Here is a 13,104-nt window from a genome sequence, read left to right as displayed (position 1 = left end):
GCCCAATATACACATGTTTGCAATTGTTCATGTTTCCTCTGGATATGCACAAATCCTTTGGTCTCAATTTTATTACATGAGCATTCTTATTACACCGAAATTGTCAAAAATTGAAATGTTTCCGCCAACAAACCGAAGTGTCATTTTCAAATCCATTTGATTTGTGCTTCGTCTTACTATGAACGGTGCCGCTTCCCTTTTTTTCTCCGTGGCAACACACGGGCATTCGACTAGTACATTAACTAAAAGTGGGATGCTTTATTGTGTCTGAAAAGAGATCGATGCATAAAAATGATATCTTCCATTACTCTCACAGTTATGGGGTATGACAGTTAGCCATTCCATCGCATTAATTCTCCTTTAGGATTGAATGCGAGAATACATTTATCACTATTAAATTATCAGGAGACTTCAATCATGTTTCTTTGAACACAACTTACCACATGCTTTAAGATTTATTTTAAATGAGCATGTAAATATTATTACTGCAAATATTATAAATCTTAGAAAACAACATGCAGCGTGTGCCGTGCAAGGCTTGCTAGTATCCTCAATTCCCCGCGGATAACACACATACTATGCAATGGCATCAATCAGGAGCACATTCACCGTAAACCTTGCCCGAGTGGTATGTTTGTTTGCATTGTGACAGACATACATCTTTGGATGGACATGACTTGGAGACAATGTGTATATCGCAACGCTGGGGGAAATAGGATCCATCGTCTATACTCTCCTTTGACATAACACCTACAAATTCAACGGTAATTAGAATGTTTCATACACATGTCCGTTAGAAAAAAAAGAACCATGCCTGCAAAATACCTGAACAAAGCACCAAAAGGACGAGGCCTAGGAGCACCACCTTGGTAGTCATCATTCTTGATAGAAGAACTTGTGGACCATAGGAGGAATTGTTTATATGAGTTGTGTTTCGAATGGCAATATTACTTTCTGTGTTGTCAATGAATAGATCCGGAGTGATCCTTTATATAGCAGCCATGGTGCTTGTTATATGTGGAATAAATTAATAATGTATTCTCATTTTTGAGAGATATTAATAACATATTCTAAGTCAGGTATATTTTTATTCTTCTTTTATTCTTTAGAAATCAACTTATCATGTGTGCTAAATATTTTGCTATACGGGCTCAAATTAGGACCCATTTAATGGGGGTGCCTATGTATCGCTCTTGGGGAGCGGTACAGACGGGTCGCCTACAACGCGTACAATTGGGCTAGCTCAGTAATGTACACAACTCTTCACCCGATTTTCCTAGCGCGATATTTTTCCTCAAAAAATCACAACGCGTTTTTTCACTTTATTTTTTAATTTGGGTTGGCTTTTCATGAATTTAAAAATGCTCATGAATTTGAATAATATTCATGAATGTGAAAATGTCCCTGGAAACAAATATTGTTCTAGAATTTGAAAATATATTCATGATTTAAAAAATTGTTCATGGATTCAAATGTCCATGAATATGAAAAACGTCCATGGATTCAAAAGATATACGTGAAATTTGACATTATTCCGAATTTGAAATTATATTTATGAATTTATAAATCTTGGTGAATTTTTAAAAATATTCATGAATTTAAAAATATTCAATTTTTTGGAAAGCTTCCACAAATTTGGAAAATGTTCATGAATTAAAAAAAATCACAGAGAAAAGTGTAAGAAATTAAAGTCCAAATGTCGGCTTCTCCTGCTCCCACTAATGGGATGACGTAGTGGACACATGCTATAGGCCATCGCAAGGAGAGATGTAACAATTGTATATCTCTCAGTGCGATCTGCGATGGCCTAGCCTGGTGGCTGGTGCGTACTTCTAAACCTGTAGCAATCTGAGTGTGCGTTGTGGACGAAAGGCATGAATCGACTTATCTAGTACAACTTCAGCATGAATCCATCTTGATTTTTTGTTTTGTTGATATTCATTTTTGCATATTTGTTCACCCCATTTCTTGAGCTGACGACATATTATGGTTTCTTTGTCTATCCAGGTTCGCAAGCATGAAAAGTTGAAAACCAAAAAACTAGAAGTGACAATGGTGTGTGCAGTGCCCTAACAAGATGAAAGTTTTTAGTTGGCGAATCGCCCACACTGTTGTTTACCCACTGGCGCTGAAGCTGCAGTGAAGATCAACTCCCACTGATTATGTGTCGAAAAATGTCTTACATTATGGGACGGAGGGAGTACTTTCATGCTCGTATTGTCAGTTTGCTAAGGAAATTTGAGAATGTGTTAAATCAGAATTCAGCATCAGCCTGAACCTTTTTTCAGAATAAAACAGTGGCTGCTACAATGGCCATGATGTGTATGTATTCCTGGAAAATGAAGCATATGAAACTGATACATAACCATACAAGAAGCACCATCTAGCACTCTCAAAGTTTCCAACACTTGTCTCCTCACAATATACACAATTCCACCCCGGTGTTGTTAAAGTTCTTCTCTTCTCTGGCCGTTGCCAGGATCCAATCTCTCCCTGTTGCCTCGTACTTAACCCATGTTGCCTCCTAGTACTTTACATGTAGTACTATTTCGGTTCGCAAGGATAATTTTAAGATTTATCTGCCATCGTTATGTCTTGGCCTAAAGGAAAAGCAGCAAAAGTCTGAACATGCCCTGTCGTCTGCTGATCATTTGAACCTCCTCTGGGAAGGGAGTTCAGAGATTGGACCAAAGGGAGAGAAAACTGTACAGTTCTCCAAAAAAGATATGCCAGCAAACAATTTCTTTCTCAAATAAAACTAAGCATTAAAAGATGGTTTTAGCTGAGCTCATATAATTATGTTACAACAAGAACATGAATTTGCGTTCACAATCTTGGCAACAAGATCCAGTAATCTTAAATAGGAAAAAAGAGAGAACTAAAACCAGCCACAAAGATTACTGCAGTAACATTATGTTGCTCAAAAAGTACTCATTTGCTGCAGCAACATAACCTGACATGTAGTACTAGTTCAGCACTTCAGTTCACAAGGTTAGTTATGATTTACAACCAAACCATGCACAAGCCATCATCATCTCTTGATCGGCAGATAATCCTAGCTCAGGACATGCCCTCATACTCTGCTGATCATCCGAACCTCCTCTGGGAGAGAATTTGAGGTTGGACCAAAGCAGGGAGAGCAAACTATACAGTTCTTTAAATGGTACTACATGCAGATACATATAGGATCACCCTTACACAATTTTTTTTTATCAAACTGACTCACAAAAGTCCAAATTCTCAATAAAAATTAGGCATATACATTTTGTGAAAACACAAATTAGCAGATTTGATCACGTAAATTTGCATGTAAATGCTTTACTACCCTATGTACATGAGTGATTCTTTTTAGAACATTTTGAAGCTTCACAGTTCTCAGATTTTTTAAACTGTCCAAGCGAGCTTGGCTTCAGCCATTCCATGTCGAGCACCCTGCCCTTCAGCATACTGATTTTTTTCCGATACATGCATATGCCATAATGGAGATGATAACTTACTGAAGCCTCAGGTATACCCAGAACAGCAAGCAATTATCTAGCAATGTGTACTAATAAGATCCGAATACGAGGAACGGGTGAATGCAGAAAAACAGCCAACTCAAAAGACAATTCATTTTTTTCATGAAGGATGAACAATATTAACTAGCTATCAGGCATTTGGAACAGAGCCATACTTCGTCCAAATATAAAGAAATGTGTGTTCATGATTTTGAGAAAATGATCTTATCTAAGGAAAATCTGTGAATATCAAAGCAGTTGCAATGATCACTGTAGCAGTGCCTCTGAAAAAAACATACAAAATCTTCATCTCACTATATGGACATTGCAGTCTACTATTATGTGCACCGCAGGCCAAAAAAATGCAACAAATAACGAACTACTCAAGATCTTCATTCAGTTTTGTTGAGCTAGTGAAGCAAAATAAAATCTTACAAGATCTTCAGGCAGCAATATCTGTAGTTCCCTGAACATATAGCTCAAGATTCAGTTTACATCTTGTACTCGCCAGTAACATTGCTTTGCTAAAAATCAACACTAACCAAATTCACTAAATTAATTAAGGCATATCAGTGAGCCAACATGAAGAAACTATCGTCATCTCTACTTCTCTAGAGAGAGACAAACAACTAGTTGTAGACATGCCATTATTATCAACTCATCAAAGTTCAAAAGTAACTCCTTGGAGAGATGAATTTAGAGAGTTGGGAGAGCAAACTGTAGAGTGTAGAGTTTTCAGAATGATAAGAAAAAGCATCCGTCTGCAGATGCATTTTCCAGCAAATTAAACAACAGAGCACATGGTTCATACTGCAGCAGCAAGAATTGGAGGTTCATTACAAGATACTCCATTCACCCGATTACACGCGCCAACGACATGGGGAAACTATCAAGCTGACTGACAAAAGCGAAAAACAATATGAGAAATCAAGCAAGCACCACTGAACCAAAAGAGCTACTAAATAGTGACATAATTCATCACAAGACCCCTTTCGCCTCCAAGCTTGTCATCTTTCTTGTTGATGAGAGTGGCATCCTAACCTGAGCATATTCAACCATACCTTGTCAATGTGCTGCGTCACAGGGAGTGGGCGTCACCCTTTCTGCATACATAGATTTGTCGATGTGATTCCAAAAAGGGGATGACATGATAAGATATAAATAGCCACTTAAGTAAGAATACTAAGATGTAATTACATAGCACTCAAAGTTTGGTTGGGAACATTTGAAATGTAACTTGATATCTGATCAGCAATGTTTTTAAGGCGGTAAGGTGACCTAAGGCGAGCACACACCGCCCTGACGCCTGAGGGGGGACGCCTAAGTGCTTAAAGTGGGCATAATTGCAAGGCGCTGCCAGGGCGCCATGCCGCCTAAGTGTCCAAGGCGGGATGCTTTAAAACAATGCTGAATACATTGTTTTGTTTGTTCCACTAACTTATATGGAGTATTTCTTAACATTTGTCCCCAACTCACAATAAAGGGCTATACCTTAAAAAGTAAAAACCATACTGATTAGAGATTCATTGTTTTGTTTCTTCTACTAACTTATATAGTATTACTTAACAGTTGTCCCCAAATCAGAACAATGGACATATAAATAAAACTATACCTTGTGGATTGTAGAAACTCATGTATGGAATCAAAGAACGGAAATTTTCTCTCTTCCATATCTTCTTCCATCGCTGTGACTTGACATTAATCTCGTAGATGCCCAGGTCTGTGGTCACGAAAACGGTATCACTGCCCTCCACAGATCCAACCAGTATAAGGCTAATTTCCTCGGGATTTTGGATGGGTAGAAGGCTCCTGAGATTGGTAATTCTACATTGAGTCCATGACGCAACTCTGTTGGAATCCATCAGTCTTGACCATATGTAGAGGGTTAGCTTATCCACTAGTGCAAACCCCAAGCTGCCATCCTTCATCGCCATGAGGATAGGGGCACTGGCAATTGGAGAATACTGAACCGGTGCATCAATCAGTGATAAGCTATTAGAGGTCAAGTCGTACTTGAGAATTTCTGCACTGTCGTCATCAACATACTTAAGCATGAAGTGAAGTGCTCCTTGGACAAGGACAGGGGGCATTGGCTTGATGAATGCATCGGCTGGAAGATGAAGATCAGGGCATGGCTCGACCCACTCATCGAATTGAGGGACGGGCTTGCTCCAGTCACCGGTCTCTGGCAAGGACACACAGGCGCGTGCAACACAATCATCATGATCATCTTCTTTCGTGTACAGGCTGACAAAGACCACCTGGAAGGGAGCCGAGTGACAAGTGCGGTGGTCACAGCCGCTCACGGCGCAGAGCACCGCGGCAGCGTGGCTGTCGTCCGAGATCCATGGGGCGGGCAGCTTCCTCCGGCAACCCGTCATGGGGTCCCAAACGACGAGCGGCATAGGTAACTGGTTTGAACCCCCAAGGAGGACGCGGCCATGGCGGCAGTCCCACGCAGTGTAGTAAATGTTCCCCCATTCGTCGTCGGTCCATTCGTCGTCGGGAATGCGCGCGCCGAATTTGGCGGTGGATGTGAAGTGTGGGATGGGGTCTTCTACCTTGGTGGGGTGGGAGCCGTAGTGCCAGGTATGAAGGAAACCCAGCATGGGGGGAGCTCCATGGTGCTCGTGGTAGCGACCGCGGAAGCGAGGGGACGAGAGGAGGCCGAGCCAGAGCTTGCTGGCGAGGGAGGCGCGCAGGAGGTGCGCGGGCTCGTCCGGCGGGAGGCGGAGGAAGATCTCCTCGAGGAGCTCGTCCGGCAGCGATGGCGCGACGGCGGCATGGCGGAGGCGAGGGTTTCAGTCGGGAAGGGATCGATGTGGATGTGGAGTGGAGTTGTGCGTGGGGAGCCTCCGACAGGTGGGACCGCCGATGATGGCCGATCGGTCAATTTTTGAGGTTCACAGAGTTCCACAACCTCCGAGGATTCTGTTTTTATCTTTGGCTGATCCAGTTTATATATAAGCTGCTCGAGTTTCTGTAATTAAGGAAACTAGTATAATGCCCGTGCATTGCCTTGTGTTACCGTGTCCTTAAATCATTTTGTTTCTTATCATATCCTCATGTGTCCTTAAATAATTTTGTTTCTTATCAACTATCTTGATCATTAGTCATTCTGATGATAAGGATACTCATTCTTGCCACGACAAACAGACCGTTTGACCTTGATGAAGCCATCATTAGGAGATACGAATGAAGGTCAGTTCAAATGCTAATTATTTTTCATTTCCGTCACCCTAAACATAATCATGGTTGGCCTTCCAACTCAAGAGTGCAAAGAGATTAAGGACACTTTTGTCAAAGGAGAACGTTGACAAAAACATCAACTACAAGGATTTCGTAACCATCATGGAATCGTATTGCATGAGTGATCTTAAGGTTTGTGCATTGTTTTTTAACCTGAGCCAATCTGCAGCCACTAAGAATATATATGGATCACCAAATGTTGATGATTTCTATCTGCACCCAGAATCTTCGCGTGAAAAATTCTTATTGAAAGAGATGTTTTGAACTAACACCACGACACTTATTTTGGAATGGAGGGAGAGACACATGACCACATTTCAAGTGCAAATTGCTAAAAAAATGGGAGGAGATGAAATACCTTAATAAAAGTGTCCATAATAGTTTACTTAATTTGGTATTTTTGTACAACCTAAATTTATTTTCTCGTGTCAACGCATGGGCATTCAATTAGTACGTCATAAAGTGTAAATGGAGCATCGCTAAATTCGAAAACAATGAAAAAAATGTGTGGGCTATCTTCGGTTGACCAGTTTTACTGGGTTGTGCTATTCCAGCGTAGAATGAGCCGGGATTCTGTTCGGTTAAGATACAAATAGGACGCGAAATTGGTGCGGTGGGTAAATAGTGCAGGGACAAAAATATTCACCAAGCCGTAGTTAAAAAAAAGGACATTGTTAACCTGGCATGGTGCACGTGTGACAAGACATGCAACTATGCAGCACTTGTGCCTGACAGTATACGTTAGCCCGCACTTTTTATTTGCTAGCAAATACCGGGACCGTGCAGCGGCCTCTTTTACAAAATACAGTAGCTGGATACCCGCTTGGCACCGATCGCGATGAGCCCTGACGGGGCTGATACCGGCCTGCAGGTAGCTCGGCCACCAAAGGCCATTTTCGCAACTGAAATAACTTCCATGTAAGGTAATTTATTTTAGATGTAGGACTACTATAAACAGAGACAAAGGCTTAAAGCACTTGACCATGCGAAAAAATCATTGAACATAGCAACTGTTCCATGTCACTTCTCCCTTGGCCATATGATACATTTAGTAGATCATATGAGCTAAAATTTTGTACCTTCAAGGGTGTCATGTATGAAGTGCACAAAACGCCATGGTAGACTTACCAATTCATAATAGAGAGGGGGGTGGGGACTGTAAATTAAATCTGGAAGTTAGAAACTATGGCTACCTACAATAGATAAATATTTAAGCTTGTGAAGATATGAATAAAATAAGGACAAATAATCAAGATATGTTAAAAGAAGACTGGAGCTTCTAGTAAAACTGCAACAGATTTACTGAAACCTGGCATATGGAGAGAGCTCGTGCTTGCCTTGGGTTACCGTGCTGCAAATATCCCTAGAATATTTGTGAAGATATATCACTATGCCTGAACACTTGTTTCAGCATATGAGCATAAACATATGCATACATATATGGCTTCATAGAAAACTGTAAGCAACATAACACCTTCAGTCTTGATCTTTTATTGCTTTTCATGTAGATTTGGCTCTAACTCGTACCGCAGAACAATTTCAGCTGAAATCGCGATCTAGGTTGATGCGTAATCAATCCCATGTGCTATTCTTGTTTCTTTACAATTCATAAGAATAATTCAATACACTGTATTGGTATATGAATAGCAGTACATACAACATACTCTTGCCATCTCTCACACTCCATAATGGTTTCACAAAGGGACGCCACCTTCAATCTTGATCTTATGTTGCCTCTCATTTAGATCTGGCACCAACTCGTACAACATAACAATTCAACTGAAATTTCGATCTAGGTAGATGCATAATCAGTCTCGAGTGCTTTTCTTGTTTCCTAACAATTGATAATAATAATTCAGTACACAATATTGGTGTATGAAAGTCAGTACATACGACATACTCTTGCCAGCCATCACACTCGGTAATGTTTTCATAGAGATTACATGCTTTAGAGCAACTTTAATGGGACGACCCATTTTGTCCGTTTGGATCATCCGGACATAAAAACTGGCCCAACGAGGCGACCCAAACGGACACAACGTCCGCCTGCTGTCCGTTTTGTGTCTGTGCAGACCCATTTCCGTCTCAAATTTGAGAAAATTTGAGCCAAAAACGGACACAAAGCGGGCGCTCTCTGTGCCCTCCCCGTCCGCCTCTGTCCGGCTACATGTGCTGCCTGCCCCACTTGCCATCCACCCATCCATCTCATCCCGTCTCTCTCCTCCTTTTTCTTCTCCCACCCACCCCACCCGCTCGTTCTTCTCCGGCGCTGGTGCTCCGCCGTGGTGGGCTCGTGCTCCCCCGGCCGCGCCCGTCGACTCGCCTTGCCTGGCCTCGCCTCGCCGCGCCCGAGCGCGGGATGCGGCGCGCACGAGCGAGGCACGGGCAGAGGCGCGCGAGGCAGGGCGAGGATGGCTCCGGCCAGCGCGGGGCGCGGAGCGGCAGCGCGCGAGGCAGGGCGAGGATGGCTCCGGCGAGCTACAGCGCGAGCGGGGCGCGGCGCGCAGGGGGCGGCAGCGCACGGGGCGGCTCCGTCAGGCGCAAGGGTGGCGAACTGCAGCGCGAGCGGTGCGCGGCCAGATGCAACACACGGGAGACGTGGCGAGCTGCAGCACGAGACGCGGGGGCGGGGGCGCAACTAGATGCGGCAGGCAGGAGCTGTGGCGGGCGCGAGCTAGCGCAGCGGCCGCGGTGAGCTGCGGCGAGCGCGGCGGGCATGCTGCTCCGGCCGTGCAGGTGGCTGCGTGCGTGCGTGCATGCACAACGCATACTACCCCGCGTGCGTAGCTAGCCGCTCCAGTGCTCGCCGTGGCCTTCGCTCGCCCCGCTCGCAACCTCCCCTCCAATACATGGAACTCGCCACGGTACGCCAAGCTCGCGTTGCCGCGCAGCAGAGCCATGACGGGCTCCAGCTCGTCCGCTCGCCCGGGCGGCGCTACTGCAGCCGTTGGTCTCGCCCCGCGCCGAACCCGGCCTGGCCTCGCCTCCCCGCGCCCAGCCGCTGCACGGTCTCGCCCAGCGCCTGACCTCAAGCAGCAGGCTCCAGCTCGTCCAGGCCATGGCCAACATGCACCGGCGTTTGCGAGCTCTATGTATTTGACGAAATGCCGATCTGTGACATGCATAAAATGGGTCTGCCTTCCGTTGGGCGCACTTGCCGACCCAAACGAAAAAGCGGATACGGACGGGCGGACGGACGACCCAAACAGACAAAAAACGGACAAAATCGGTGTCCGTTTGGGTCGCCCCGTTGGAGTTGCTCTTATAGTTATCTGTTCTCCATATAGTATATGGTCATACCTCATGAGTCATGACGCACTTAGCAGACTCATCGTTCAAGCACCACATGGGTTAAAAACGGAAGCACGTTTATAAATATGTGAAAGAAGCAAGGTTGTTTACCTACGTCAGTGGAAAAACTGGCTTCAGATCCAAGGAGAGGCACCTCGCCATTGTTGTGGTGGATGACAGTGCACGCAGTCGAGGCGCACAATCTGCGCAAGGCAAAGCGGCCACCGGGAGGCGCACGAAAGTTGGATGGGACGGAGCATGAAGCATCGGGAGATCATGCAGGCATAAGAATCGCAGGAAGCAGCAGCGTTGGAGGTTAGGCGGCGCTGGACCATACAGATTGGAGGTCTCTACGGGTAGAAACCCCACTTTCTACGGGATGGTTTTCTTTTTAGATGATGATTACGTGCTAGTTCTTTTTTGAGGGATGATTACGTGCTAGTTTGTTAGGCATATTACGTTTATATTTTTTGAACAACATGATCCCTTTATTATTTGGACGGTACTGGGCGCCGGTCGACCGGCCCAACTTTGGGCCGGTTGAACCTTGTGCGTCCGATTTGGCATCTCCCAGCCATCAGATCTGGTCAACGCCAGCGTCCCCCGTCCTCTCTTCGTCCCTAACCTCTTGCATCCCCATTATTTTTCCTCAAATTATATCAACGAGCAGGGGAGAGAAAAAAGAATGGAGTCACTAGACCCAGGACGACTCCATCGGGTGTTCCCTCGCGAGGCGCGGGCGGCCACATTCATCGCCGGCGGCGGCCACGTTCATCTCGGGTGTGTAGTGCCCTCTCTTGCTTGCCATCGTCCATTCCCGCATGGCTGCGTGCCAATCCGGCCCAAAAAAGTGCTACAAAACAAGATGTTGGAACCGGCAGGTGCATTTGCTGGAACCGGCGACTAGGGATGTTACAACCAGCGACACAATTTGCTGGAGCCGACGGCCACATTTGCAGGAGCCGGTGACCGCGTATGTTGGCACCGACGAAAGTAAAAGCTGGAAACATCGTTCTCAAAAGCTACTACCGGCGAAATAAAATGCTACAGGCGACGAATCAAAAAATGGTACTATTAAAAAGGGAATTGTTGCGACTGGCGAAACCAAAAGCTGGAACCAGTGAGGGGAAAGCTACTACCGGCGGAAAAAATGCTGGAACCGGCGAATCAAACTGGTGCTAGAGGATGAAATTGCTGCGACCCATACAATAAAAAGCTGGAACTGACAAATCAAAAAGTTGCAACCGGCTAAGTCGAAAAAAGCGTAGCAGGAGGACGGCAACATGGCAAAAAGATGGTGTTGCAACCGCATGGATGTGCGAGCGTCGTCACCTCGAGCTCGCAGGGGAGCGCGTGGAGAAGACCGAAGGTGCGAGACCATTGCAGCGAGGCAAAAAAAATGCCGGGAGAGGAGGGAGTGAGAGACATCGCCAAAAAGAAGACAAAATCCATGGCGTGGTGAAAAGCGGCGCCGACCAGCAGCAAGAGCATCGGATGGACAGAGGAAGGAGACGCCTTGTGTGGCCAAGAATGAAGAGCTGGTCCGATTGAGAAGATAAGGCTTGGGAAGCGCGTGCGGTGGTGGGCCTGACAAAACACTCGTGGGTGCAACGGGGAGCGTCTGATTTTGGTCAATCTAACGACGCGCGTGCGACCAGCCCAGCGCTCGGCCTGTCGGCCGCCGTAAAACGTTTCCCTTATTATTTCTAGGCATATAGTTTAGTTTTTTTTAAGAAAACGTACCTAGCTAATCAACGGAGCTGCTTTGATTCTAGGCGTTAGTTTTTTTTGAAGAAATTCTGGGTGTTAGTTATGTGGTGCTGCACGGATGTCCATGTTAAAGGCTGAACCACAAAGTGTAAATCTATGAGAGAATTCCTTATTTGGCCTTTTTTTAAATTTTGCTTCCCTTTTTGGCCCAAAAAATTTGTTTCTTTCCTTTTCGACACTGAAACTTTATTTTATTCCCTATGTGACATTTTTGTCAGTTTTGGCTAGTAACGGTGTTAAGTCTGACCTAAAAAGACCGTTTTACCCCTAATGTAATATGTGACCCGATTATTTACATGCAAACACAGAGGTCTCATTGTTGAATAAACAAACAAAAAATAGTACTATGTGTATAATCATAAAAAAAGGTATTGCAGGGGATTAATAATAATAATAATAATAATAATAATAATAATAATAATAATAACAATAATAATAATAATAATAATAATAATATGAGTGAAACAATGACGGCAATTTTTTTTACAGGATAAAAAGAACAATGACGACAGGTCCAATCTATCAAGAGCTAGCTTCTACCGGTGGCGTGAGGTAATAGATGAGCGTGCACTGTTCCAGGCAAAAATCGATTAAGCTGCTAGCATCCTTGCTTACTGTGCTTGCTTTGCACGTAGTGTGTTAGCTCATTTGAAGCACCGATACGCACACAAGTACTACACGACAAGCATGCACACACACTTAGTAAGCACGCACGCCTTGACGCATGCAAGCGGCAGCAAGCGCGCAGCCATCACGCACGCAGCACGGTACCAGCAAGGCAGCAAGCACGCGGCGGTGGCGGTGGCAGCAATAGCCGGGGGCACGCTCGCGCAGCCGAGCCCAAATACTCGATCCAATCTTTTTTCTGACATATTACCACCAGGGGCAGTATTGTTTTTCTACATGCCATTTAACAACGCTGAATGGAAAAATGGATGAAAGTGTCAGATAGGGAACAAAATGAAGTTTAAGTGTCAAGAATGAAAGAAAAAATTTTTTTGGGCCAAAAAAGGAAGCAATATTTAAGGAAGGGCCAAATAAAGAATTCTCTCTAAATCTATTCCTTATGGACCCAATGAGAATTTGTTTTGTCGAGGATTATTTCGGTAAATCTACACCGTAATAACTCGGTCCTACCGAGATTAACGGCTCTTAATTACTCATTAACGTGGTAATTTTTTGGGAGTCTGTAATTAGTATAGGTAAGTATAGGTATAGGTATAGGTATATAGATAGATAGATAGATAGATAGATAGATAGATATAGACTAGTACAATGCTCGTGCATTGCCACGGGC

General features: G+C 44.5%; 1 protein-coding gene across 1 annotated transcript; it reads right to left on the bottom strand.

Annotated features, from left to right (window-relative positions):
• Positions 1-4,171: 4,171 nt before the first annotated feature.
• Positions 4,172-6,283, bottom strand: LOC125554399. The gene is made up of 2 exons (XM_048717966.1): positions 5,110-6,283; positions 4,172-4,600 (listed from the first exon to the last, which is right to left on the bottom strand). The coding sequence occupies exons 1-2, from the start codon at positions 6,104-6,106 to the stop codon at positions 4,563-4,565; spliced, it is 1,035 nt and encodes a 344-aa protein (XP_048573923.1). The 5' UTR covers positions 6,107-6,283; the 3' UTR covers positions 4,172-4,562.
• Between the last annotated feature and the right edge of the window lie 6,821 nt (positions 6,284-13,104).

This window comes from Triticum urartu, chromosome 4, assembly GCF_003073215.2.
Source record: "Triticum urartu cultivar G1812 chromosome 4, Tu2.1, whole genome shotgun sequence".
NCBI classification, from domain to species: Eukaryota; Viridiplantae; Streptophyta; class Magnoliopsida; order Poales; family Poaceae; genus Triticum; species Triticum urartu.
The sequence above is the reverse complement of the archived record's forward strand: the minus strand, read 5'-3'. Positions and strand labels throughout refer to the sequence as shown.